Genomic DNA, 25909 nt, shown 5'->3' with positions numbered 1-25909 from the left:
GCATTCTCTACAACGGAAACTACAGAATTCATTTTGGTAATTGGCCAAGGGAGTCAAGATTGGTCAGAAGCACTTTCATTGCGTTTTGTAAGAACAGAAGAATTGATGTGTCCAAATTTCTTGCAACTTGGAATGTAATAGGTAAGTGCTTTTCATATAACGTACAATTAGTATTGCGCATACACGTTACTCATCAGTTAGAATTTTTCTCCTTCAAGATTGCAGAATAGGAAAATTTATTTTTCTTGTGATCTGTTACTTCAAAAATTGACAAGTCGGCAAATGAGCATTTGTTGTCCCAATAGCTAGAATGAAAATAAAGCGGAGAAAAGTGAAGTGATATGGCGATGACTAATTTGTTACCCCTTATTCCATAATCAGACACGAAAGAAGTAACACATGGAAATTACAACAGATGTCGAGTGTCAGTTCTTTGAATTGAACAACTGCAGTGTAGTGAGTTAATATATTTCGACTAGCATTAGTACCCATCGATACCCGGGTGTGTATTTATAGCATTAGTATGTTACCCCATCTCCTTATTCTTTCTCTCTCCATCGTCTTCTGCTCCACTCTTTGACCATTTCACCTGCGCCTGTAGTGAAATTCGGCCTGAAATTCAATTTCACACGGCTCAATTCTTATGACTTCATCTCCTGAACAGTGTATCCTACACTAATATAATTTTCCGTTTACGTGCAGTGGAATATCAGGAAATTGTCTGTGAAGTGTGATGCAAATAAAGTTAGTACACTGACATCAACAGTTAGTTTCATGCAATCGTTCTTTACAGGCTGGATCAAAACATGTCCGACGGTAGAGAAAGACTGTCTGACAGTGAATATTGGAAAAGATGGGCGCTGAAGGAAGATGATGATAAGAAGCAAAAGGACGCACTACAACAATATTTCAAGCCAAAGAGAGAACGACCTAGCAGCGGCCAGGGTGGAAAAATAAATCCTGAAAGTACAGCAACTAGTGGAGCTACTGCAGCTACGTCTTTATCTTCAGGACATGACCAGAAAGTTGACGAACACAGTACTGCAGCCACCGCATACAGTAGCAATGCTGATGGTAGGCCATCCACAGCATGTTCAACAGACCTCGTCTGGACTCAAGACCTGCTTTGCGACGAAAGCTCTGAGATTGAAACATCCGGCAGAACTGAAATTAGGCGACCCGATTCGGAAAATACCGGAGGAACATCAGAACATCAGCTGAGGTACTCACCACAGGAGAAGGGATTGAAGACGAGCCTAAAATGGAAGACACAATTGACTCAGATCCCAGAAGATGGCCGGAAATTATTACCGACTGCCTTTGAACGACTTTGGTCATGCGAGGTCCTCCCGAGCGCATTAAGGAAGCAGATGAATATCCTAAAAATGCGGACAACCGCTGTTTCAGCCCTGTGCACTACAGCTATTCTTTAAAGAATTTAGAAGAAGCAGATAGACATTGGTTGTTGTACTCAAAGAGCAAGCATGCTGCGTTCTGCTTTTTCGTCATCTACAGTAAAAATTGCAAAGAACGGTATAAGCGACTGGCGGCACCTTGCTTCGTATATTGAAAGTCACGGGAAGTCCACCGAGCGTTTGAATGCACATAAAAAGTGGATCGTGTTTTCTGAGGGACTGAAAAAGTCATGAACTGTCGACGCCCATCATCAAAGGCTTCTGAATACAGAAAGCGAACATTGGAAAAATGTTCTTGATTGCTTAATAGCATTAATTCATTTCCTGGGTTGGCAATGTCTGCCTTTGAGAGAGAGTACAGATACACTCTTTCAGCCTGACAACGGAAACTTCTTGAATCTTGTTGAATTATTCGGAAAGTTACACACTGTGATGATGGAGCACCTGCACAGAACAAAGCAAGGTGAGAACAAGGGTCATCATTATCTTGGAAAAGAAAGACAGTATGAAATAATTCATCTTATTGGATCATCTATAACCAACAACATTCTATTAATGATGAAATCTGCAAAGTATTACAGTATAATTCTGGACTGCACACCAGATATTTCAAAAGTTGAGCAGATGACAGTTGTGGTACGTTTCGTCCAGGAGACAAGACTCGGTGGGGTATACGATGTCCGAATTTGGGAGCATTTCCTGGGATTTCTTCCAGTGCCCGATTCTTCAAGCTCCCCTTTGATGCAGGTCGTACTCAAGTTCTTGGAAGATAAAAAAATCCTATTGTGTAATATGAGAGGGCAAGGATACGACAATGGAACAAACATGATAGGAAAGAAGTCTGGTCTCCAGAAAAGAATTTCAGATATGAACAAGAGAGCATTTTATGTACCGTGTAGCAGTCACTCATTGAATCTTGTAGTAAATGATGCTGCTATGTCTTCTAAATATGCTGTTTCCATGTTTTCGACAGTGAAAAGCTTGTATGACTTCTTCTCATCCTCTGTTCGACGTTGGGATGTCTTGAAGAAGTATCTGCCTAACCTGTCACTGAAGCATCTGAGCGATACTAGGTGGGAAAGTTGCATCGATGCACTTACTCCCGAGGTTTCAAATTGGAGGCGTTTATGATGCACTGGTTCAGATATCAGAAGAATTCGATGGCATGACCGCTCACAAAGCAACGTCACTTGCGAATCAAATAAAAAGTTACACCTTTCTCACTTCTCTGGTAATCTGGTACGACGCTCTGCTTCACATCAGTGTAATCAGTAAGACCCTCCAGACCATTGACATAAATGTTTCTGAGGCCGTGGAAATGTTTCAAAAAATGAAAGCATATTTTGAGACCTGCAGAACAGAAGAAAAGTTTGTGTCTTTCTTCACGGATTCAAAAGAATTGGCTACAGAAGTAGAGCTAGACGATCTAATGTTACCACGGCTAAGTGTTTCCCGGTGACGAAGTAGGAAGCCAATACACTTTACCTATGAAGGAAGGGATGAGACAATAGATGACCCAACAAAATGTTACAAGATTGAATTCTACTATTATCTTTTAGATATAGTAACCACATCTTTGGATGAGAGGTTCAATCATCTGAAATCTCATGGTGATTATTTTGATTTTCTCTACGACATCGGCGAGCTGAAGAATGCACCTCCTGACTGCCTGGACACAAAGTGTAGAAACCTCGCAGTGATTTTGCAAGATCATGGAGTCAAGCGGCATTGATGGAGTTGAGGGAAGAACTAAAAGTGCTTTCAACATTGTTGAAACCTGGAATAGGTCCAAAAGAGACTCTAAAGTTTATAGGAAGGCATAATTTTTGCCCTAACACTCCTAGCGACAGTTGCGAGTGGAGAGAGGAGTTTCTCAAAACTAAAATTGATAAAGACATACCTCCGATCTAGGATGAGCCAAACTCATTTGAATGATCTTGCAACAATATCGATTGAGCACGAGCATGCAGAGGACTTAAATTACACAGATCGTGTGAAAGAGTTTGCACAAGCAAAATCCAGAAGGTTTGATTTGCCTAGTATTTTTTAAAATTTTTATATTATGGCCAGTGTCTTGGTTATTTACTGTTTTGTTTCTTATTTTGTTCAACATTAAACAGTTATTGTAAATATTATTGTTCAAACAAAATTGTTGTTAATTTGTAAATATATTTTGTTTTCTGTTGAATACATTATGTCTATTTACGTTAACTGTAAGTTCATGCCGCGCGGGATTAGCTGAGCAGTCTAAGGCGCTGCAGTCATGGACTGTGCAGCTGGTCCCGGCGGAGGTTCAAGTCCTCCCTCAGGCATGGGTGTGTGTGTTTGGCCTTAGGATAATTTAGGTTGACTAGTGTGTAAGCTTAGGGACTGATGACCTTAGCAGTTAAGTCCCATAAGATTTCACACACATTTGAACATTTTTGTAAATTCACAAGGCTTATTAAAATAAGCTAGATTTCTTCAATCAGGTTTGACTCCATTTTGAGCTGGTGCCCAGCAACTGTTTTGTACAAATCTGTAGAGAATGTCACCAATCAGTCGCAATTTTTGTTTTTATTTTCCAGATCTACATAGATTTCGGGCACAGTGTGGCTATTCTCAATGCTTTGAGTTATGTTTACATCTATACTGTCATGCTGAACATATCTGTCAACATGACAGTTTGGATGTAAGCACATATTAAAAGCTTTGAGACTGGCCACTCAGTGGCCGAAGCCTAGGTAGATCTGAAAAGTAAAACCAAAAATTGCGATTGATTGCTGACATTTCCTACAGATTTGTTTAAATAAAATTCCACAAACATTTTGTAAAAAAAAAAAAAAAAAAAAAAACGCGGGGCGGGGGCGGCAATTTAGCAGCTCGCACGGGGTGGCACTTGGGCTTGCGCCGGCCCTGAAGCTCTACGACATGGCATTCATGACCTTGATTTGTTTCACCACACGGACCATATGGTTTCTCCCCTGACACCAATTTCTCAGAACTCTGCAGCTCGGAACTGGCATTACAATACATCCTTAGATCTTACCACACCCATGGCCTTAATTTACATTAATTTCTTCAGTCTCAGCATTTCTTTTCAGTAACCATTCCTTTCTTCACTCCCTTTTAGTATTCAATGTCTTTTATTTTCTGACCCATTTCCTTCTTCCTCTCTCCACTTCTAGCACATATAATGCACTTCGCTTTGCAGTCTTATTAACTCTTGCATGATACTTTGTCAGTAATCTCTGTTTAGCTTATTACACTTGTAACGCCGGAAGTGCATATCCTCCTATTTCCATCTATTGTACTACACATTTTTTTTCCTTGGGAAGGAGAGGGAAAGACGAGAGGATGTGGGTTTTAAGGGAGAGGGTAAGGAGTCATTCCAATCCTGGGAGCGGAAAGACTTACCTTAGGGGGAATTTTGTGTGTGTATTTGTTTGTGTGTCTATCGACCTGCCAGCGCTTTCATTCGTTAAGTCACATATTCCACGTAGGAAAAATATATCTAAAAACAAAGATGATGTGACTTACCAAATGAAAGTGCTGGCAGGTCGACAGACACACAAACAAACACAAACATACACACAAAATTCAAGCTTTCGCAACAAACGGTTGCTTCATCAGGAAAGAGGGAAGGAGAGGGAAAGACGAAAGGATGTGGGTTTTAAGGGAGAGGGTAAGGAGTCATTCCAATCCCGGGAACGTAAAGACTTACCTTAGGGGGGAAAAAAGGACAGGTATACACTCGCGCACACACACACACATCCATCCGCACACACACAGACACAAGCAGACATTTGTAAAGAAACTCTTTGCCCTCACAAATGTCCGCCCGCGTCCGCGCACGCGCGGACGGACATGCGCGCGCGTGCGAGCGCATACCCGTCCCCCCCCCCTCCCGCCAAGGTAAGCCCCCCCCGCTCCGGGACCGGAACGACTCCCCACCCTCACTCCCAAAACCCACATCCCCCCCCACCCCCACCCCCGACGAAGCAACCGTTTGCCGCGAAAGGCCGAACCCCGTACACCCATCCACACACACACACACACACACACACACACACACACACACACACACACAAGCAGACATATTCAAAGACAAAGAGTTTGGGCAGAGATGTCAGTCGAGGCAGAAGTGTAGAGGCAAAGATGTTGTTGAATGACAGGTGAGGTATGAGTGGCGGCAACTTGAAATTAGTGGAGATTGAGGCCTGGTGGATAACGGGAAGAGAGGATATATTGAAGAGCAAGTTCCCATCTCCGGAGTTCGGATAGGTTGGTGTTAGTGGGAAGTATCCAGATAACCCGGACGGTGTAACACTGTGCCAAGATGTGCTGGCCGTGCACCAAGGCATGTTTAGCCACAGGGTGATCCTCATTACCAACAAACACTGTCTGCCTGTGTCCATTCATGCGAATGGACAGTTTGTTGCTGGTCATTCCCACATAGAATGCGTCACAGTGTAGGCAGGTCAGTTGGTAGATCACGTGGGTGCTTTCACACGTGGCACTGCCTTTGATCGTGTACACCTTCCGGGTTACAGGACTGGAGTAGGTGGTGGTGGGAGGGTGCATGGGACAGGTTTTACACCGGGGGCGGTTACAAGGGTAGGAGCCAGAGGGTAGGGAAGGTGGTTTGGGGATTTCATAGGGATGAACCAAGAGGTTACGAAGGTTAGATGGACGGCGGAAAGACACTCTTGGTGGAGTGGGGAGGATTTCATGAAGGATGGATCTCATTTCAGGGCAGGATTTGAGGAAGTCGTATCCCTGCTGGAGAGCCACATTCAGAATCTGATCCAGTCCCGGAAAGTATCCTGTCACAAGTGGGGCACTTTTGTTGTTCTTCTGTGGGAGGTTCTGGGTTTGAGAGGATGAGGAAGTGGCTCTGATTATTTGCTTCTGTACCAGGTCAGGAGGGTAGTTGTGGGATGCGAAAGCTGTTGTCAGGTTGTTGGTGTAATGCTTCAGGGATTCCGGACTGGAGCAGATTCGTTTGCCACGAAGACCTAGGCTGTAGGGAAGGGACCATTTGATGTGGAATGGGTGGCAGCTGTCGTAATGGAGGTACTGTTGCTTGTTGGTGGGTTTGATGTGGACAGACGTGTGAAGCTGGCCATTGGACAGGTGGAGGTCAACATCAAGGAAAGTGGCATGGGATTTGGAGTAGGACCAGGTGAATCTGATGGAACCAAAGGAGTTGAGGTTGGAGAGGAAATTCTGGAGTTCTTCTTCACTGTGAGTCCAGATCATGAAGATGTCATCAATAAATCTGTACCAAACTTTGGGTTGGCAGGCCTGGGTAACCAAGAAGGCTTCCTCTAAGCGACCCATGAATAGGTTGGCGTAAGAAGGGGCCTTCCTGGTACCCATGGCTGTTCCCTTTAATTGTTGGTATGTCTGGTCTTCAAAAGTGAAGAAGTTGTGGGTCAGGATGAAGCTGGCTAAGGTAATGAGGAAAGAGGTTTTAGGTAGGGTGGCAGGTGATCGGCGTGAAAGGAAGTGCTCCATCGCAACCAGGCTCTGGACGTGCGGGATATTTGTGTATAAGGAAGTGGCATCAATGGTTACAAGGATGGTTTCTGGGGGTAACAGATTGGGTAAGGATTCCAGGTGTTCGAGAAAGTGGTTGGTGTCTCTGATGAAGGATGGGAGACTGCATGTAATGGGTTGAAGGTGTTGATCTACGTAGGCAGAGATACGTTCTGTGGGGGCTTGGTAACCAGCTACAATGGGGCGGCCGGGATGATTGGGTTTGTGAATTTTAGGAAGAAGGTAGAAGGTAGGGGTGCGGGGTGTCGGTGGGGTCAGGAGGTTGATGGAGTCAGGTGACAGGTTTTGTAGGGGGCCTAAGGTTCTGAGGATTCCTTGAAGCTCCGCCTGGACATCAGGAATGGGATTACCTTGGCAAACTTTGTATGTGGTGTTGTCTGAAAGCTGACACAGTCCCTCAGCCACATACTCCCGACAATCAAGTACCACGGTCGTGGAACCCCTGTCCGCCGGAAGAATGACAATGGACCGGTCAGCCTTCAGATCACGGATAGCCTGGGCTTCAGCAGTGGTGATGTTGGGAGTAGGATTAAGGTTTTTTAAGAAGGATTGAGAGGCAAGGCTGGAAGTCAGAAATTCCTGGAAGGTTTGGAGAGGGTGATTTTGAGGAAGAGGAGGTGGGTCCCGCTGTGACGGAGGACGGAACTGTTCCAGGCAGGGTTCAATTTGGATAGTGTCTTGGGGAGTTGGATCATTAGGGGTAGGATTAGGATCATTTTTCTTCATGGCAAAGTGATACTTCCAGCAGAGAGTACGAGTGTAGGACAGTAAATCTTTGACGAGGGCTGTTTGGTTGAATCTGGGAGTGGGGCTGAAGGTGAGGCCTTTGGATAGGACAGAGGTTTCGGATTGGGAGAGAGGTTTGGAGGAAAGGTTAACTACTGAATTAGGGTGTTGTGGTACCAGATTGTGTTGATTGGAATTTTGAGGTTTTGGAGGGAGTGGAGCTGGAAGTGGGAGATTGAGTAGATGGGAGAGACTGGGTTTGTGTGCAATGAGAGGTGGTTGAGGCTTGCTGGAAAGGTTGTGAAGGGTGAGTGAGTTGCCTTTCCGGAGGTGGGAAACCAGGAGATTGGATAGTTTTTTGAGGTGAAGGGTAGCATGCTGTTCTAATTTGCGGTTGGCCTGTAGGAGGATGCTCTGAATAGCTGGTGTGGATGTGGGAGAGGAAAGATTGAGGACTTTTATTAAGGATAGGAGTTGACGGGTGTGTTCATTGGCTGAGCTGATGTGTAGGCGAAGGATTAGGTGGGTCAGGGCAATGGATTGTTCAGTTTGGAACTGGTATAGGGACTGATGGAAAGAAGGGTTGCAGCCAGAGATGGGAACTTTAAGTGTGAGGCCTTTGGGGGTTATGCCAAATGTCAGACAAGCCTGAGAAAATAAAATATGCGAGTGTAATCTGGCTAGGGTGAAGGCATGTTTGCGGAGGGAATGTAAATAAAACTTAATGCGGTTGTTGTGGGGGTGTTGTGAGGGTGACATGGTGTTAGAAGGTGGAAAGTGTAACATGAGGTTGAAATGAAAATGAAAGATAAAAATATATGGGGAGAGATAAAGGTGAACTAGAAAGCAACTGGAGATCTGGTATGAAAAAAGGCGAAAAAGTGTTGGTTAAGTTGATCCTGTGGTGAACTTGGGTTGGTAGACAGCGATGTGCATAAAGGTTAGGTGGTTGTGTTGCCGCTAAAACACGTTAAAGGACGGAGAAATTCGGGAAAATTTCGAAAAAACGTGTAAATGTATTAAAAGGAGTGGTGTTGTGGTGAAAGATTACGAAAATGGGGCTAACAATTGTCTGACGAAGAAATAATGACGTTAAAACCTGTGGGGAGCGGCTAAAAATGATCAGTGATGTGCGAAAAACGGAAGTGGAAATAAAGTGAAAGTTATTAGAACTAGCCGAAATGGTTGTTTAATACGTGAAAGCAGCTGTTATTGAACTAGAAATGGTGGATTTTATAGCAGCAGTAGTGTTGAAAGCGGAAAATAAAATTTTTTGGTTATGGTTTGGAAGTGGGTTACGTATTATTTAGTATATATAGGCGGGATAAAATTGTATAGTAGATTACGGTAAAAAGGGGAAGGTGAATACAAAGTGAGACTACTGGTAAAAACAGAAAGAGAAAATAAGACGACAGGAAAGATTTCGAAATGCAACAGCGACAATAACAAACATAATTGTTGGGTTCAAATTAATGATATGGTTATAATAGAGGGAAACATTCCACGTAGGAAAAACATATCCAAAAACAAAGATGATGTGACTTACCAAATGAAAGCGCTGGCAGGTCGACAGACACACAAACAAACACAAACATACACACAAAATTCAAGCTTTCGCAACAAACGGCCACCCCACCAGGAAAGAGGGAAGGAGAGGGAAAGACGAAAGGATGTGGGTTCCAAGGGAGAGGGCAAGGAGTCATCCCAATCCCGGGAACGTAAAGACTTACCTTAGGGGGGAAAAAAAGGACAGGTATACACTCGCGCGCGCGCGCACACACACACACACACACACACACACACACACACACACACACACAAGCAGACATTTGTAAAGAAACTCTTTGCCCCCACAAATGTCCGCCCGCGTCCGCGTACGCGCGGACTGACATGCGCGCGCGTGCGAGCGCATACCCGTCCCCCCCTTCCCTTCAAGGTAAACCCCCCGCTCCGGGACCGGAACCACTCCCCACCCTCCCCCTTCGGGCTTTCGCGGCAAACGGTTGCTTCGGCGGGGGGAGGAGGGGGGGGATGTGGGTTTTGGGGGAGAGGGTGGGGAGTCATTCCGTTCCCGGAGCGGGGGGTTTACCTTGAAGGGAAGGGGGGGACGGGTATGCGCTTGCACGCGCGCGCATGTCCGTCCGCACGTGCGAGGACGCGGGCGGACATTTGTGAGGGCAAAGAGTTTCTGTACAAATGTCTGCTTGTGTGTGTGTGTGTGTGTGTGTGTGTGTGTGTGTGTGTGTGTGTGTGCGCGCGCGCGAGTGTATACCTGTCCTTTTTTTCCCCCCTAAGGTAAGTCTTTACGTTCCCGGGATTGGAATGACTCCTTACCCTCTCCCTTAAAACCCACATCCTTTCGTCTTTCCCTCTCCTTCCCTCTTTCCTGGTGAGGCAACAGTTTGTTGCGAAAGCTTGAATTTTGTGTGTATGTTTGTGTGTCTGTCGACCTGCCAGCACTTTCATTTGGTAAGTCACATCATCTTTGTTTTGAGAACCAAAGTGTTTAGGATCTTTGGTAGTGTTAACTCTGCCGCGTGGAGTGCAGGCAGAGGGGGGTCTGGCTGGAGTAGGGCGGTGGAGCAGGTGTGTTCTGCAGCGCTCCCGCAAGTTGCTGCACTTTCGGGGTTTGGCAGCATGTAATTGCGCTTGACTTGCTATGATAGTTTCTGGCACGGTGTCACGGACGGGAAGCATAAGCTGGCACACATCAAGAGCCCGTTTTGCCTGGTAACCGTGTCGAGAAGAAGACGCGCTAACATACAGCTTCTGCAACAGCTACGGCCGACATAAGTGATTGTCGCCACCTCCTCGATCGACGATTTGAAACCTCCAATCAACCAGCAAGGAAGACTGAAAGCACGTAAAGTTTTAGAACTGTATGGCAGACCTCAGCTTTTCAAACTATTACATTAGCATCACTAAAATACAGCAACTTAGCATGAACCTTTGTTGCTCATTGTCCCAATTGCAGGGTCCCTTCCTTTTCTGAAATGAACTCTAGTGTCGTTGGAATTTGAAGGCTAGCGTTAAAGTAATATCATTTCATTTCACTGCTTTAATTTCAAAGTTCAGTTAAGGTATTCATAGCATAGCTGGCTACAATATTTAGATTACACAATCACAAATTAAGAGTGAGAGTTTTGTTACCATATTTTAGCTTACCTGTGACGGCAGCTCAGCTTGGTACGTACTAAATTTTACTATTGTTAATTGTTCAGAATCATTTAATTCAAGTTCAAAGTTAAATCTCTTATTTCTAAACTGCGTAGATTCAAGTAGCTTTTGAAATTATTGTTGAGGTAGCCCAAGACTAACCTTATTTTATTGAATTTCGTAGTGTTTCAGAAACAAAGTTCACTATAAATTTCAGTCACTAAATTAACTTCAAATTTTCCGGTTTTATTAATTCTTTTGCTAAATTAAGTCAGAGTGTAGAGAAATTTATTACTTCTGACAAACACTCAGTTTTCACACAACACGTCATCCTTCAGTTGCCACGCTTTTAGTGCTAATTATATGTGCAATAACGTTTCTTTTTCAGTTATTATAGTAGTTGTCCATAGGACTGGCGATCATAATCTTCCCCAAATCTCAAATATCTAATTAACGCCAGTTAATTGTTAACCTAACGACCGCACATTTACTTTCATTATTAACTTTACCCCTTTTCCAAATTAATTTCCACCAGTTTCATTTGCATTTTTCCTTTCATTTAGATGTAACCGTTTCCTCCCTCTTTACCGACAGATTAACTTCGGTGACAATTGCTTTTCCCAAATTTCCATTAGGTACACACGGTTTAATTTTTACTGTCATTAAGGTCGATAAGTGAGGGGGAGGTTACACACTGTCTTCCACATTTTTGCTTTCAGGTTTTCAACTCCCGTCCAGTGCAATCCACAACAATCACACTTTCCTTCTCATCCCATCCGGTAAGTCTCCTTTGACAAGGGAATCTGTGTAATTTTTCCGTAACTCTCCCCATTTCCTAAACCTCACTAGTCCTTTTTCTTTATGCCTCTTCTTCCCCCCTGCTGATGGGAGAAGGAGCCACTGGCTTGAAAAGCTTGCAAATTTCCTTAACTTTCATATGTGTTTTCTCTTGCCATCTAAGTGTGTATAATATTGGTTTCAATGTAGGACCAAACATTCTCATACAATATAAGTTCTTGTATTAATTTACTGTCCTTCATATCCACACATCTTTCTTGATCAGGATTGAGCGAAACATACCTACTGCCCTCCAAATTTCTACACTCTCTGTCATTTCCAACCTTTTACAATCATTCTGTTTTCCTTTATTTTTATGAATTATCTTGCGTATTGAGGTAACCACTTCAAAAAATTATCCTGGTCATCTACTGTACTATCATTCAATAGATGAATAAATAGTATAAGAAAATGCAACAAGTAGAAGTCACAAGGAGACATGCAATCATACACCTAGATTAATACGGATATTACCTACCTTGTATGTGTATCTATCTGGAAACGATTTCCCACACCGTTTGCACTTGAGTGGCTTATCTGAAGTGTGAAGTTTCTGTACATGGATGCGTAGGTCTGTCTTCCGTCCACACGTAGTAGGGCATAATTCACACTGGAACACTGGTTTATCACCAGCTATAAAAAAAGAAAACAATACAATATTTACAAAATAATTCACCTGTTTCTTTTTGGAGTAATATGCTATGTGAGCAAATGACTGACTAAGGAAATAAAAAATACCCTATCAGAGAACGAGAGAACTGTTCACAGAATGAAAGAAATTGAATAATCCTGAATATCTAATGCATTATAAGACTTCTGGCAAAATTCCAGTTGAAGCAATTAATAAATCTAAGAGAGTGTACTTATCATCTGGTATCAATGACTAATAACATCATTAACCCCCTCTATTCCAACAGCGAGTGGTGATCAACACTGCAAAGTTTGTTCTCCACTTCACTGTTGAGCCCCATTCTGACATGGTTCTTCATAGCTGTCACATGCTCCATTCTTGAATCTGACTGTACTAGGCATCAATGCTGCATAGTACCACTATCTAGGGAACTCTGTGTTAACTCAGTATCTAACTGCCGCAACTGTGTTGAGAGAAAGGTTGTAATTATTATGTTCAAGTTTGAAGCCATGAAACAGCTATTTCTTCGTGCACAGTCCTTTCTAAGGAAGAGGTTGTAGAGCTTTTAGAAGAATGAAGAGGTTGTAGAGCTTTTAGAAGAATCAGTCAATAAAACTCTTCTGGGTATGTGACTGCATTGTCAATTTGTAAAATCCTGTCACGTTTTGACCAATGTTGCAAATGGCCTTCCTCTGGTTGTTTTTGCTAACAGCTGAATGAGAAAAGCTTTGGTTCTTATATACTGCTAGAAAATACTTATTGGTTCCTGGGGATGAGGAGGAAGGATGTTAAACATCCTTTATTGGTGTTTGCCTCATTTCTTATCATTGGTGGAAATAGACGTTCCTGACTAGCATTTACTTAATTGCTCGCCACTGGTTGAAATAGGAATTATAACAACAGCCTCTTCTGCCAGCATATAAGAACCAACACTTGTCTCATTCAGTAGCTAGCAGAAACACCCTGTGAAGGCCATTTGCAACAGTGGCCAGAGTGTCGGAGAATTTTTACACATTGACAATGTGGTCACATACCCAGGAGAACTGTATTGACTGTGACAATGGCAGTGGAAGCCTACACTTACATTTTAGAGGACTCTCTAAGTGAAAACAACAGTGACAATGATTTTGATGATAACAGTGATTCATTTGTAAACAATCAGAGAGGTGACAATGGAAACAATCCACTCTGAAGAGTTTCACAAAATATCACACAGTGAAAAGTTTTGTACTGCAGTGCTTATGTAAAAATATTATGAAAAGGAAAGTTGCTACTCACCATATAGTGGAGATGCAAAGTCGCAGATAGGCACAACAAAAAAACTGTCAGAAATAAAGCTTTTGGATAATAAGACTTTCGTCAAAAATAAACACACACACACACACACACACACACACACACACACACACACACACACACATATGACTGCAGTCATGCGTGTGTGAGTTGCGTTTAGCCACAGTAGCTTCAGTTGTCATCTATTTTTGACGAACGTCTTACTGGCTGAAAGCTTTATTTGTGACAGTCTTGTTGTGCCTCTTGTGACTCAGCATCTCAGCTATATGGTGAGTAGCAAATTTTCTTTTCATAATATTGTTACATTCCATCCTGGACTTTCCAGTGCTTATGTAAATATATTTGAATGAATGCACACTACACGTTTTAATGAATTCCCTAATTGTTGATCAGTGGCTTCATTCTTTGTACAGAGAGACTTGTGCAATTCTCTGTGGTCCAGTGTCTGTATTACACAGTGCAAAGGACTGAAACTACACTCCTGGAAATTGAAATAAGAACACCGTGAATTCATTGTCCCAGGAAGGGGAAACTTTATTGACACATTCCTGGGGTCAGATACATCACATGATCACACTGACAGAACCACAGGCACATAGACACAGGCAACAGAGCATGCACAATGTCGGCACTAGTACAGTGTATATCCACCTTTCGCAGCAATGCAGGCTGCTATTCTCCCATGGAGACGATCGTAGAGATGCTGGATGTAGTCCTGTGGAACGGCTTGCCATGCCATTTCCACCTGGCGCCTCAGTTGGACCAGCGTTCGTGCTGGACGTGCAGACCGCGTGAGACGACGCTTCATCCAGTCCCAAACATGCTCAATGGGGGACAGATCCGGAGATCTTGCTGGCCAGGGTAGTTGACTTACACCTTCTAGAGCACGTTGGGTGGCACGGGATACATGCGGACGTGCATTGTCCTGTTGGAACAGCAAGTTCCCTTGCCGGTCTAGGAATGGTAGAACGATGGGTTCGATGACGGTTTGGATGTACCGTGCACTATTCAGTGTCCCCTCGACGATCACCAGTGGTGTACGGCCAGTGTAGGAGATCACTCCCCACACCATGATGCCGGGTGTTGGCCCTGTGTGCCTCGGTCGTATGCAGTCCTGATTGTGGCGCTCACCTGCACGGCGCCAAACACGCATACGACCATCACTGGCACCAAGGCAGAAGCGACTCTCATCGTTGAAGACGACACGTCTCCATTCGTCCCTTCATTCACGCCTGTCGCGACACCACTGGAGGCGGGCTGCACGATGTTGGGGCGTGAGCGGAAGACGGCCTAACGGTGTACGGGACCGTAGCCCAGCTTCATGGAGACGGTTGCGAATGGTCCTCGCCGATACCCCAGGAGCAACAGTGTCCCTAATTTGCTGGGAAGTGGCGGTGCGGTCCCCTACGGCACTGCGTAGGATCCTACGGTCTTGGCGTGCATCCGTGCGTCGCTGCGGTCCGGTCCCAGGTCGAGGGGCACGTGCACCTTCCGCCGACCACTGGCGACAACATCGATGTACTGTGGAGACCTCACGCCCCACGTGTTGAGCAATTCGGCGGTACGTCCACCCGGCCTCCCGCATGCCCACTATACGCCCTCGCTCAAAGTCCGTCAACTGCACATACGGTTCACGTCCACGCTGTCGCGGCATGCTACCAGTGTTAAAGACTGCGATGGAGCTCCGTATGCCACGGCAAACTGGCTGACACTGACGGCGGCGGTGCACAAATGCTGCGCAGCTAGCGCCATTCGACGGCCAACACTGCGGTTCCTGGTGTGTCCGCTGTGCCGTGCGTGTGATCATTGCTTGTACAGCCCTCTCGCAGTGTCCGGAGCAAGTATGGTGGGTCTGACACACCGGTGTCAATGTGTTCTTTTTTCCATTTCCAGGAGTGTATTTGGAATGTAATAAAAAGAAACACAGTGGAAACCAATTTGAAAACAGTTAATGATAAAGATTACTTCTAGATTGTAGTAGGCTGCATAAATTACAGTGCTTCCTTGATTAAATCTACAGATATACTAAAACATTTTTCTTGAACCTATGACTCAAATAAATGTATCATCCGTAATGATTAATGAAATTTTAAAAAGCATATCTTCACTGAAATGTAAAATGTCTTCTGGAATGCACAATATTTCCAAATAAGCTACTTGAACTCTGCCTCTGCCACACATCCCTTTACCACAAAGTGATCCCAACTTCTGCCCACAGTGAACCCTCAAAGGCAATTAAATGTGTATATTTTTAAAACAAGAGCTATCACTATTGAATCACATGATCTAGAGATAAGTGATTAAAATGGCACTTTAAAGATGGAAAGCGAAAGAAGGTCCTAGGTGCCTCGAGTAGAATATTTCAAATACATAGATATCACAAAGTGAATGGTAATATAGCATGGAGCTCCCTAATGAGCTGTCCTGGTACTTGGGTTTTCTAGCATGTGTTAATGAGCTCCATCTGTGTATCAGCATCATTTAATTTCACTATGTTTGCTGATGAGAGAACTGTGGTGAATAGTTTGTAAAAAAAACTAACAGTCTGATACCGATGATATATTTTAAGTAGTCCGACTTGGTTCACTATGAATATGCTCCAAATTGGTCCTAAATGTATTATTTATTTTTGTACAAGGTTCACGAATATAGAACACATAGCTAACTAACAGTTCATGACGGTATTTTAAGCACACATTTTAACTGTTCAGAGCACTCTAAGCTTAAAGGGGATCACTATACTTAGCCAGTCGCAATAACAGTGGAAAAAAGGAATTCAATGTCACTTAAGACAACCAGTAACAAATCTGGTCTGATACTCGATAAGCTCATATTGTTTGCACTAAATGGCAGTCCAGCAGAGTATCAAATGCATTCTTGAAGTTGAGGTTCATCAATCTGAACACCAATGTCTACCGCACTGTGGATCTCGTGGAGGAACAGTCAGCCAAGTTTCTCAAGATCTTTGTTTGTGGAATCCATGCTGATTTTTGTTAATAATATCTTCATTCTCCAAAAATGTCATAATACATGAGTGTAAAACGTGTCACATTATTCCACAATAGAGTGACAACAACAATATAGGCCTATAATCATGTGCATCTGTCCTATCACCCCTTTGAAAATGGGAATGATCTGTGCCTTTTTCCTGTCACTAGGTACTCTCCATGGTTCCAGCAACATACAATAAACTGATGCTTGAAGAGATGGAAGTTCTTTCACATAATCTCTGTAGAAACTTACAAGTATCTCTTCTGGTCCTCACACCTTACATTTGCATGTACCAAACAAGTCACGCTGACACAAACACACATCCACTAATCTTTGCCCATTTCATCTGTCACGCACTGTACGAGCTCACAGCAACAGGCAGGAAGTGCTTGTTCTCTTTTAGGTGTGGAATGAAGTCGGGACAAGGTGTTTGTTACTTAGACAGTAGATAGGATAGACATCAATTTGCAAATGGACACTGGAGCTTCAGTTACTCTTCTGAACAAACTTATTTATGAACAATTAGGTTCACCAATACTGAGTCCAGCTATGCATGAGTCATCAGCTTATAAAGGAAAGGAAATACCAGTTTTAGGAACTTCGAATATGCCAGCTACTTTTCAAGGTGTAACAAAGACAGTTGTTCATACACTGTAGGCTTTCATGGCCGATATTGTCTTCACTTAAAACTTACGGGCCGATAGGCCATGGTCGATGTATAACACTCTCCCCTGAAGTTTCATCTCCGACTGTGGGAGACATCTTCCCAGGTAAAGCGGCGAACTGCTAGGAGAACTCAAGGAAACGTTGATTATATAGGCAATGCAGAGGGTGCCACTGTCCATTACGTGGTATCGGCTATGAGACTGTCACTGGTAATGCCAACATTCTCGATTGAAAGTAATTGATTTTCATGCTTCCGGTGGAATGATGACATCCAAATTTTACCCAGTTTAACACCTCCTTCTTTCCTGTTAAAATTATTATGGCGTTTATCAATCTCGATAGCCTCTCTATACATGCACACATAATAATGCAAGGTTTTAGATATGGCGCTCAGCTCACTGAATTTTATTTCATGATTACCTTCTTGGTAAACATGTTCTGTTATGGCTGATTTATGAAACAGGCAGCAGTTCCTCTTATGTTCAACAAGATGGGTGTTAACACTTCTTTTTGTGGTACCGATATAAACCTGTCCACAACTACAAGGAATTTTACACACCCCCGGTGTAGCCAAAGGATCTCGTGTGTCTTTTGCCGATCTTAAACATTCTTTTATTTTCCTGGTGGGCTGAAAATAGTTTCCACCTCATCCTTGCTTAACACTTTCCCAATGTGATCTGTGACCTTACTAATGAACAGGAGAAAAACCTTGCCATTGGACAGTTGTCGTTCGTCGTTGCTCCTGATTCTCTGCCTAGAGCAAAGTGCTCAATCTATCTCCTTTCTAGAATAGCCATTCTTCACGGAAGTCAACCATCGATGTTCAGTCTCATCTTTTACATTAACAGGTTCACAAATTTTGTACGCTCTGTCTATCATGGTTTTTATTACACCTCTTTTTTGTCTAGGGTGGTGGTTTGAATCTTTATGCAGATAACAATCAGTATGTGTGGCCTTTCTATACAACATTTCGTCCCGTCGTTTAATCACAGACACATCCAGAAAATTCATTTGCATATTACTCTCCATCTCCATAATAAATTGGATTTTTGGATTAATGCTGTTTAGATGTATCAGGAGGGCATCCAACTCCTCTGCTCCCTGCGTCCATACTACGAAAGTGTCATCAACATCGTGGTACCATCTGGCTGGTCTCTTACTGGCAGTCTGCAATGCCTGTTGTTCAAAAGTCTCCATAAACAAGTTAGCTACAGCAGGACTAAGAGGACTGCCCATAACCACCCCGTCAATCTGTTCATAAAAGTCACTACTGTACTGAAAGTAGGTTGTGGTGAGGCAGTTTCAGGATGCCACAATGTCAGTAGGAAAATATCTGCTATGCATGAGATAGCTTCATTTACTGGAATCATGCTAAATAATGACACAATATCAAAACTGACGAGGATATCATCCGGGCCCACACTCATTTCCTTTAACTTGTCAATGAGATGAGCTGAATTTTTAATATGACTGTCAGTCCTACCAATATAAGGTTTCGCCAATGGGGCAAGTGTTGGAGACGAGACATCAGGGGAGAGTTTTATACATCGACCATGGCCTATCAACCCAGAAGTTTTAAGTGAAGAAAGACAGTTGTATTCACCATCCTTTCTGCCAAATTTTTGCAGAATATTTTTGGCTTAGATGCTTTTTACATTTTCAGACTGTTAATCCCCAAGTCAGGGTTGCAAATTTCAAGATGTACCTACAAACAAGCTTCAAGCTCTGTGTGACAAATTTAGTGAGCTTTTTAGTGACAGTCTTGGTTGTGCAAACAATTTTTTAGCTCATGTGTCATGCAAAGACAATGCACAACCAAAGTTTTGGCAAGCTAAGCAAATACCCACTGCCATTAGGGGATAGGCTGCTGAATGGTTATGACAATGGCAAGCAGATAAGATCATCAAACCAATCTTCCCCATTAGTCATCCTTTGCAAACCTTCCGGATGTCTTCAACTATGTGTTGGTTTTAAGTTCACTATGAATGCCCAAGACAGTAATAGATATGTGCCCTTTGCCCCACCCACAGGAACTGATGGACAGATTGCTCAAAGAAATTTTTGGTTATTAGCATTCATCTTGGGTTATTTGAACTTCAAAACCTGCCCTTCAGTAGGGCCTCAGCACCGGCGATTTTCCAACGCTTTTGGAATAAGTGGCTGCCAAGGTGCCTTCTTGCTCAAATTACCTGAATGACATTGTTGTGTCTGGATGTCCTGCAGAACAACATTTAGCCAATCCTGGTTGCCTTTTCACATATTGTTATAAGCAGGCCTGAAGTGTCACAAAGTCAAATGTTCTTTTTTCCACATAGAAATAGAATATCTGGGATATGTCATTAATAAGCAGGGTATTCACCCCACCCAGACTCATTTGCGAGCCATCAAAGATTTGCCAGCTCCCAAAAGTCTAAAGAAACTGCAAGCAACATTAAACAAACTGAACTACTACTTCAAATTCATTCCTCACGCCTCTCAGATTGCAGCTCCCTTTCACAAGTTATGGTGTAAGATGTTCCGTTTGCATGAACCAAGAAATGTCAGTCGGTTTTTGATCAATTAAAACAGGCACTACTTATAACACATGCCCCAGGCATTTTGATCTGCTACACCAGTGGTGTTAGCGGTTGATGCTTCTTTTATTGACCAAAGCACCATTCTGTCATATTGGCATAGGTGCCGTTCAGTCACACTGTGTTGGATCAAAGGATCTTCCAATAACACTTGCCTCTAAACTTCTGACTGAGGCAATAGTCAGGTTGCAAAAGAAGCATTGGTGATAATTTATGGTATAACCAAGTTTCATCATCACCTCTATGGAAGAAAGTTCTAGTTGGTAATGGACCATAACTCACTCACTTTACTCTTCCACTCAACCAAGCCTGTTCCATCACACATCGTGCAGAAATTGCAATGATGGGGTTTATTGCTGTCGAACTACAACTATGAAATTTTGTACTGCTATACAGCTGAACATTCCAACACCAATGTGCTGTCAAAGTTACTAGTGGACAAGGATGATCAGTTCGACTCCTTCAAAGCATCATGTTGTCAGATACATGCTCTGGACACTTCTGCAGCTCACAGTCTTCCCATTGACTTCCATCACATAGCACAGAAGACAGTTGCGAATGCAGATTTAAGCATTGTGCTGAAATACACGCACACCAGGTGACCAAGGAGAGGGAAAGACGTGGTTTGGCCAGAAGTACGTCTATACTTCGCTCATTGTCAAGCTTTGTCAGTACAGTGTAGTGGTTTACCATTACACATTCAGAATGACCAGGCCTGGGCCACAACGCACATACCCTTCACCAGAATGTTTTGAGGTTGTTGCATCAGGGACTTTGGAGTATTGTGAGGACATAGCAGCTTGTTCGACGCCATTGTTCTTGGCCAGGAACGGATGCCTAGATCGAAGATATGACTTCATGGTGCACAGCTTGCATGGAGCAACAGACAGCTCTACTTCATGTTTTTCTGACTGGCCACACCCCAGCAGTCCATGTAAAAATATCCACACTGATTTTGCTGGACCTTTCTGGAACACATGATGACTTACTTTAGTTGATGCCTTCAGTTGTTTTCCCTTTGTGGTTCTGATAAACTCTACAATGTTGGCCAGTACTATCGCAACACACCACAGGTGTCGACAGGTTGACAACCAACTCCACAAATGGAATATAGCCCAGCGATTGCTGCAACAAGAAGTCACAGCAGAGGTGCTGCAAGGGAAGTGATACCACAGCCAAGTGGGAAGTTCAAAGTCAGCTCAACTACAAAGACGACCACCTTCTACTTGTGTACTTCGTGCTGCACTGTCTGTTTCTAGTGAGACCACACCAGCCCGTCTTCAGTGAACATCCTAGTGGGACAAGAACTGTTCAATATCCATCCTTAGCTTCTGGAATAGCAGTTGAACTTCATGATCTCCTGCCTGAGCTGATTTGTACAAGATGAGTATTCATCAATAAATTTGTGGGTTCTTGTCACTAATCGATATCAGTGTTCTCCTCATTCTCCTCTCATAGTGTTTCCCTCAATGCACTATAATTAGTTGAGGGTGGCAATGAGTAAAATCTTCTTCTGTGGTTTCATCAAAAGTGTTTATTATTATAGTATGGACTAAAGATTTCCCATAAACTCTGTTTTCAAGTACTTGTAACTGATGTTCTTCCATTCTAGTTGAACTTCATGTTTCTTCTCCAAAGGTTACAACTGGTCTGATGATTGTGTTGCTCCCTTTTGTGTTGCTTCCTTTTAAACAATGGAACATTCAGATGGGAATATCAATAATATTATGAAAGGATACATGGCCATTTACTGTAAAGATGACACATTTAGTTGCAGACAGGTACAACAAAAATACTGTTACACTTTGAGCTTTCAATCACAGCCTTCTTCAGGAAAAAAAGAACTCTCTCTCTCTCTCTTTCTTTCTCTCTCTCTCTCTCTCTCTCTCTCACACACACACACACACACATTCACATTAACAAGCCCACCTCACAGACACAAGTGCAATCTCTGGCGAGAATGCAAATGTTGCATTGAAAATGAAAACAGCAATATGGGAAGGGGCGGGTAAGGGGGAGGGGTATCAGGGTAAACTTTCCGTTCACACCCCTCCACCCTTCCCCACAGCCACTGATGCTGCACCTGGCAGCCTTGTCCTGCTGCCCTCTAGTTCATGCAGGCTTTCCAAGACAGTGACCTTCTCTCACACCCCCCCCCCCCTCCTCCTCACCACCCAGTGTCCTGCTATCCCTCCCTCTTTCCTGCCCCACTGCAGATTGCTGCTTTGATTTAACACAACTCTTGCATTTTGACCAGTAATAGCAGTAAACGAAAGTGTTGGTATGTTGAAAGAGACACTAACAAACACAAACACACACACAAAATTCAAGCTTTCGCAACCCACGGTTGCTTCATCAGGAAAGAGGGAAGGAGAGGGAAATCCTCTCTTCCCGTTACCCACCAGGCCTCAACCTCCACTACTTTCAAGTTGCCACCGCTCATACCTCACCTGTCATTCAACAACGTCTTTGCCTCTGTACTTCCGCCCCAACTGACATCTCTGCCCAAACTCTTTGCCTTTACATATGTCTGCTTGTGCCTGTATCTGTGCAGATGGATATGTGTGTGTGTGCGCGCGCAAGTGTATACCTGTCCCTTTTTCCCCCTAAGGTAAGTCTTTCCGCTCCCGGGATTGGGATGACTCCTTACCCTCTCCCTTATAACCCACATCCTTTCATATTTCCCTCTCCTTCCCTCTTTCTTGATGAAGCAACCGTGGGTTGCGAAAGCTTGAATTTTGTGTGTGTTTGTGTTTATTTGTGTGTCTATCAACATACCAACGCTTTTGTTTGGTAAGTTACATCATCTTTGTTTTTAGATGTGTGAGTTCCTTTTCTGAAAAAGGCTTTGGCTGGAAGTACGATATATAACATTTTTTTTGTTTTGCCTGTCTGTAACTCAACGTGTTATCTTTACGGTGTGCACCCTACCCTTTTCATAATATATCTTCATTTTAGTTTTCCTTGTCAGTAGTTTTGATCCTAGAGGTTTTTGTATGCGGTAGTAGGCTCTCTTAGAATTTTGTTGTCTCATTTCACTTCTACTTGTCTGATCTTGTTTGTCGACCACTGTGCCCAGAAATCTTAACAGTTCAACATGTTCGAATTTATGTTTGATGACTATGAGATACGATTGGTTGCCTTGTTCATCTCCATATGTTTGAACTATCACATATTTTGTTTTTTGATCATTTACTTTTATGCCAAGTCTGGACTCTTCTCCTACAAGCTGTACAAATAACTACCTAATCTCTATTTAGCTTTTCCCAATCCGCAGTATATCATCTGCATACATTAAAACCTTAACTTTATTTCTTTGGAGGCTCCCAGCAGGTACTAGCTTGAGGTCCCTCGCAACACACTCCAAAACTACATTAAAGAGAAGAGGGGACAGAGCATCTCCCTGTAGTAGACCAGTTTTATTTTAAAATGGTCAGATTTTATTCCATTTAACAAATCTCTGCTTATGTTATCATCCATGCATATTTTACAATATTTATAAGTTTAATTGGAAATCTCAAGTTCTTCTGTCATTACATTATATCGGGTTTGCCTGTGAATGGAGTCATCAGCTTTCATAAAATTGATGAAATGTATTTTTTGTTTACAGCCCAATACTTTTTCATTTATTTTCCTAATTACAAATACATTGTGAGGAGTGGATCAATTTCTGCAAATACCAGTTTGATAATCTGCATTTATTATTTTTCTTTTTACTTCTGCTATACTGAATGTGTTTGATGTCCCATTCTAAGAACTGTCCACAGTTAACTACTGTTCAGTTCTTGATATTTTCATACAACTGATAGTATCAAAAATCAACAATTCTTGAGAAATCTTCAATATTGTGCATTAACTGAACTGCAAATTTTCATAGTATAAATATGAAAATCACCAAATATGGCACATTAGCTTTGCCACATAAATCAACACTGTGTCTGCCCCGTTTGCTTCTAGCAATCAATCACAGTACAGGATACGCAACAGTACTCAAAGATAACTATCTTCCAAAGAATTTAAATCATGCTACATGAGCTGTATAATAGTTTCTTATGGAATTGCGTTCATTGGTTTCGTCAACTCACGACCAAATCTGGATCTCAAACATTCAACTGAAAATGACTGAGTGAATGACCTGTGTGCATTTGCCTTGTGTTTCCATTTGTTTATTGTCAACTCCAGCAACTGGACAAGTTTGGTTACCCTCATTGTCTGCACAGTATGCTAGTATAGGAAAGTCAAAGTTAATTTTGTGTTATATTTTTAATAACTTCATGCTTATATGAATAGTACACTGTGATACCCTTCTCAACAGGCCTTGAGGAACTGAGGAGAGTACATAAAAAATATAGAATGCAATTTAAACAAGAGAAACTGCTGTTCATATCTTTGTAACGAACAAAGTTACAAAAACTGCAGTCACGCTGGATATGCACCCCTTGTAACAATCATCATTTGCACAGTATATATTTTTATTATTTATTTTCATTCTAGACAAAAAGTTACTGGGGTGCTCAAAATAAATGGGACAAGAGAAGACTCCAGATGGTTTTCTTTACACCACAGTGAACAGTTGACAGATCAGTGGCATAATGTTTCAGAAGATAATTCTCAAGTTATATCAACTCAACTGTTTTGAAAACATTCCAAGTGTGTGCTTGCACAGTTAGTTTTTCTTACATTTATTCAATTTAATAGGTGTAACATAAATTTCTCTATTTTGAACATGGTAAATAAATGTGGTATTGTGAAATATAAAAAGTTTCCTGGCCCAGAGACTCTTCACTATTTTTTGGATGAACTAGTCCCTTCATGAAATACACTGCAACAAAAACTGAGGCCCATTCTTCAAACTTCTGGATCTACATCAACATTAGAAAAATGACTGCCTGAGCTGTTATCAATCACGATGGAGGATTCCAGTTGGATTCTGCTTGGAATCCTGTCATGTGAAAACTTCCTGCCCTCCACAGCCAATAACATTCTGTGGTCTTATGACGTGAAGACAATCAATATGAAATTGTCGAGGCGAGTTTTCACCAGGGACTGCACAATCAGCAGCACAAAGACTTGCAGCTTTAGTGCATGTGTTCAAGGAATGTAAACACACCAACAACTGTGTACACCATGAATGTGTCGGTAGGGTTTTAAATAGGGGAGCTCTACGTACTATCACCAGTATACTCCTGAAAAGGAGTGGAAGAATCTGCGCAGAAATGTCATGGCAGCATCTTACTGAGATCTGGCACTTGCCCAAAATTTTATGTAGCAAATGTGATAGTGATGTAAATAGATATTAAGTAATAAATAGGTATACTTTCATTTTCAACATGATATTGTGACAGAAGTAAAGTTCATATAATATTTCAAAAATAAGTTATTAAAAACAAATATTAAAACTGGACAAAAATATTAGGAAGTTTGGCAAAATGTAACGTAAAATTTGGCAAAAGTAACACAAAATTTGGCATAAGTAATATCACATTTGACTAAAAATAACACAGAAATTGTCCATAAAATAAATCCCCCCCCAACAGCTAAGAGTATCAAGAAGACTCTTACAAAACAATCTGGAGTTCCACTTTAATAGTTGGTGACCGTTACAACATTGTATGAAAAAGAATAATCACCAAGGTTTGTCCCTCATTGAAAACATTGTTCATAATTAATGAATAAAAATTTATTAGAATGATGAAGTGGTTATTTCAATCTGCACTGCACAATAACAAACAGAATTTCTGCACTGGTTCCACAAAACCCAAATAAGTGCATGGTCAAATACTGCACAGCCTGAAACTTAAGGTCTGGCATGTTTTTGCTGGACTTCTGAGTGGACATTTACTGAGTGAACTGAAAACACCACAACTTAAGTTTGTTTCAACAATATAATGAACAGTACTATTGTTCCAGAACCACACAAACTAAAGCATAGTTGACATACTGTTACGATTAAACATAAAGACACATTAACTAGTTCCAGACATTCAATGACAGCTGATCCCAGATTAAATGATTTCACTGTTGGGGACTTTTCCTGGTTATTAACTACCTGACTGTAAGCATAATTTTTCTCTATG

General features: G+C 42.4%; 1 protein-coding gene across 10 annotated transcripts in view; it reads right to left on the bottom strand.

Moving 5' to 3' along the window:
• Positions 1–25909, bottom strand: part of LOC126259791 (transcriptional repressor CTCFL) — a 149528-nt gene that overhangs the window by 83209 nt on the left and 40410 nt on the right. For all 10 annotated transcript variants that reach the window (XM_049956799.1, XM_049956807.1, XM_049956801.1 and 7 more), the window contains one exon: positions 12154–12308. In XM_049956799.1, coding sequence (XP_049812756.1) covers positions 12154–12308 — 155 coding nt within the window. The remainder of the gene's footprint in view (positions 1–12153; positions 12309–25909) is intronic.

The sequence above is a fragment of the Schistocerca nitens genome, chromosome 5 (genome assembly GCF_023898315.1).
Source record: "Schistocerca nitens isolate TAMUIC-IGC-003100 chromosome 5, iqSchNite1.1, whole genome shotgun sequence".
In the NCBI taxonomy this organism is placed as follows: Eukaryota; Metazoa; Arthropoda; class Insecta; order Orthoptera; family Acrididae; genus Schistocerca; species Schistocerca nitens.
This window is presented reverse-complemented; position numbering and strand designations above follow the sequence as displayed.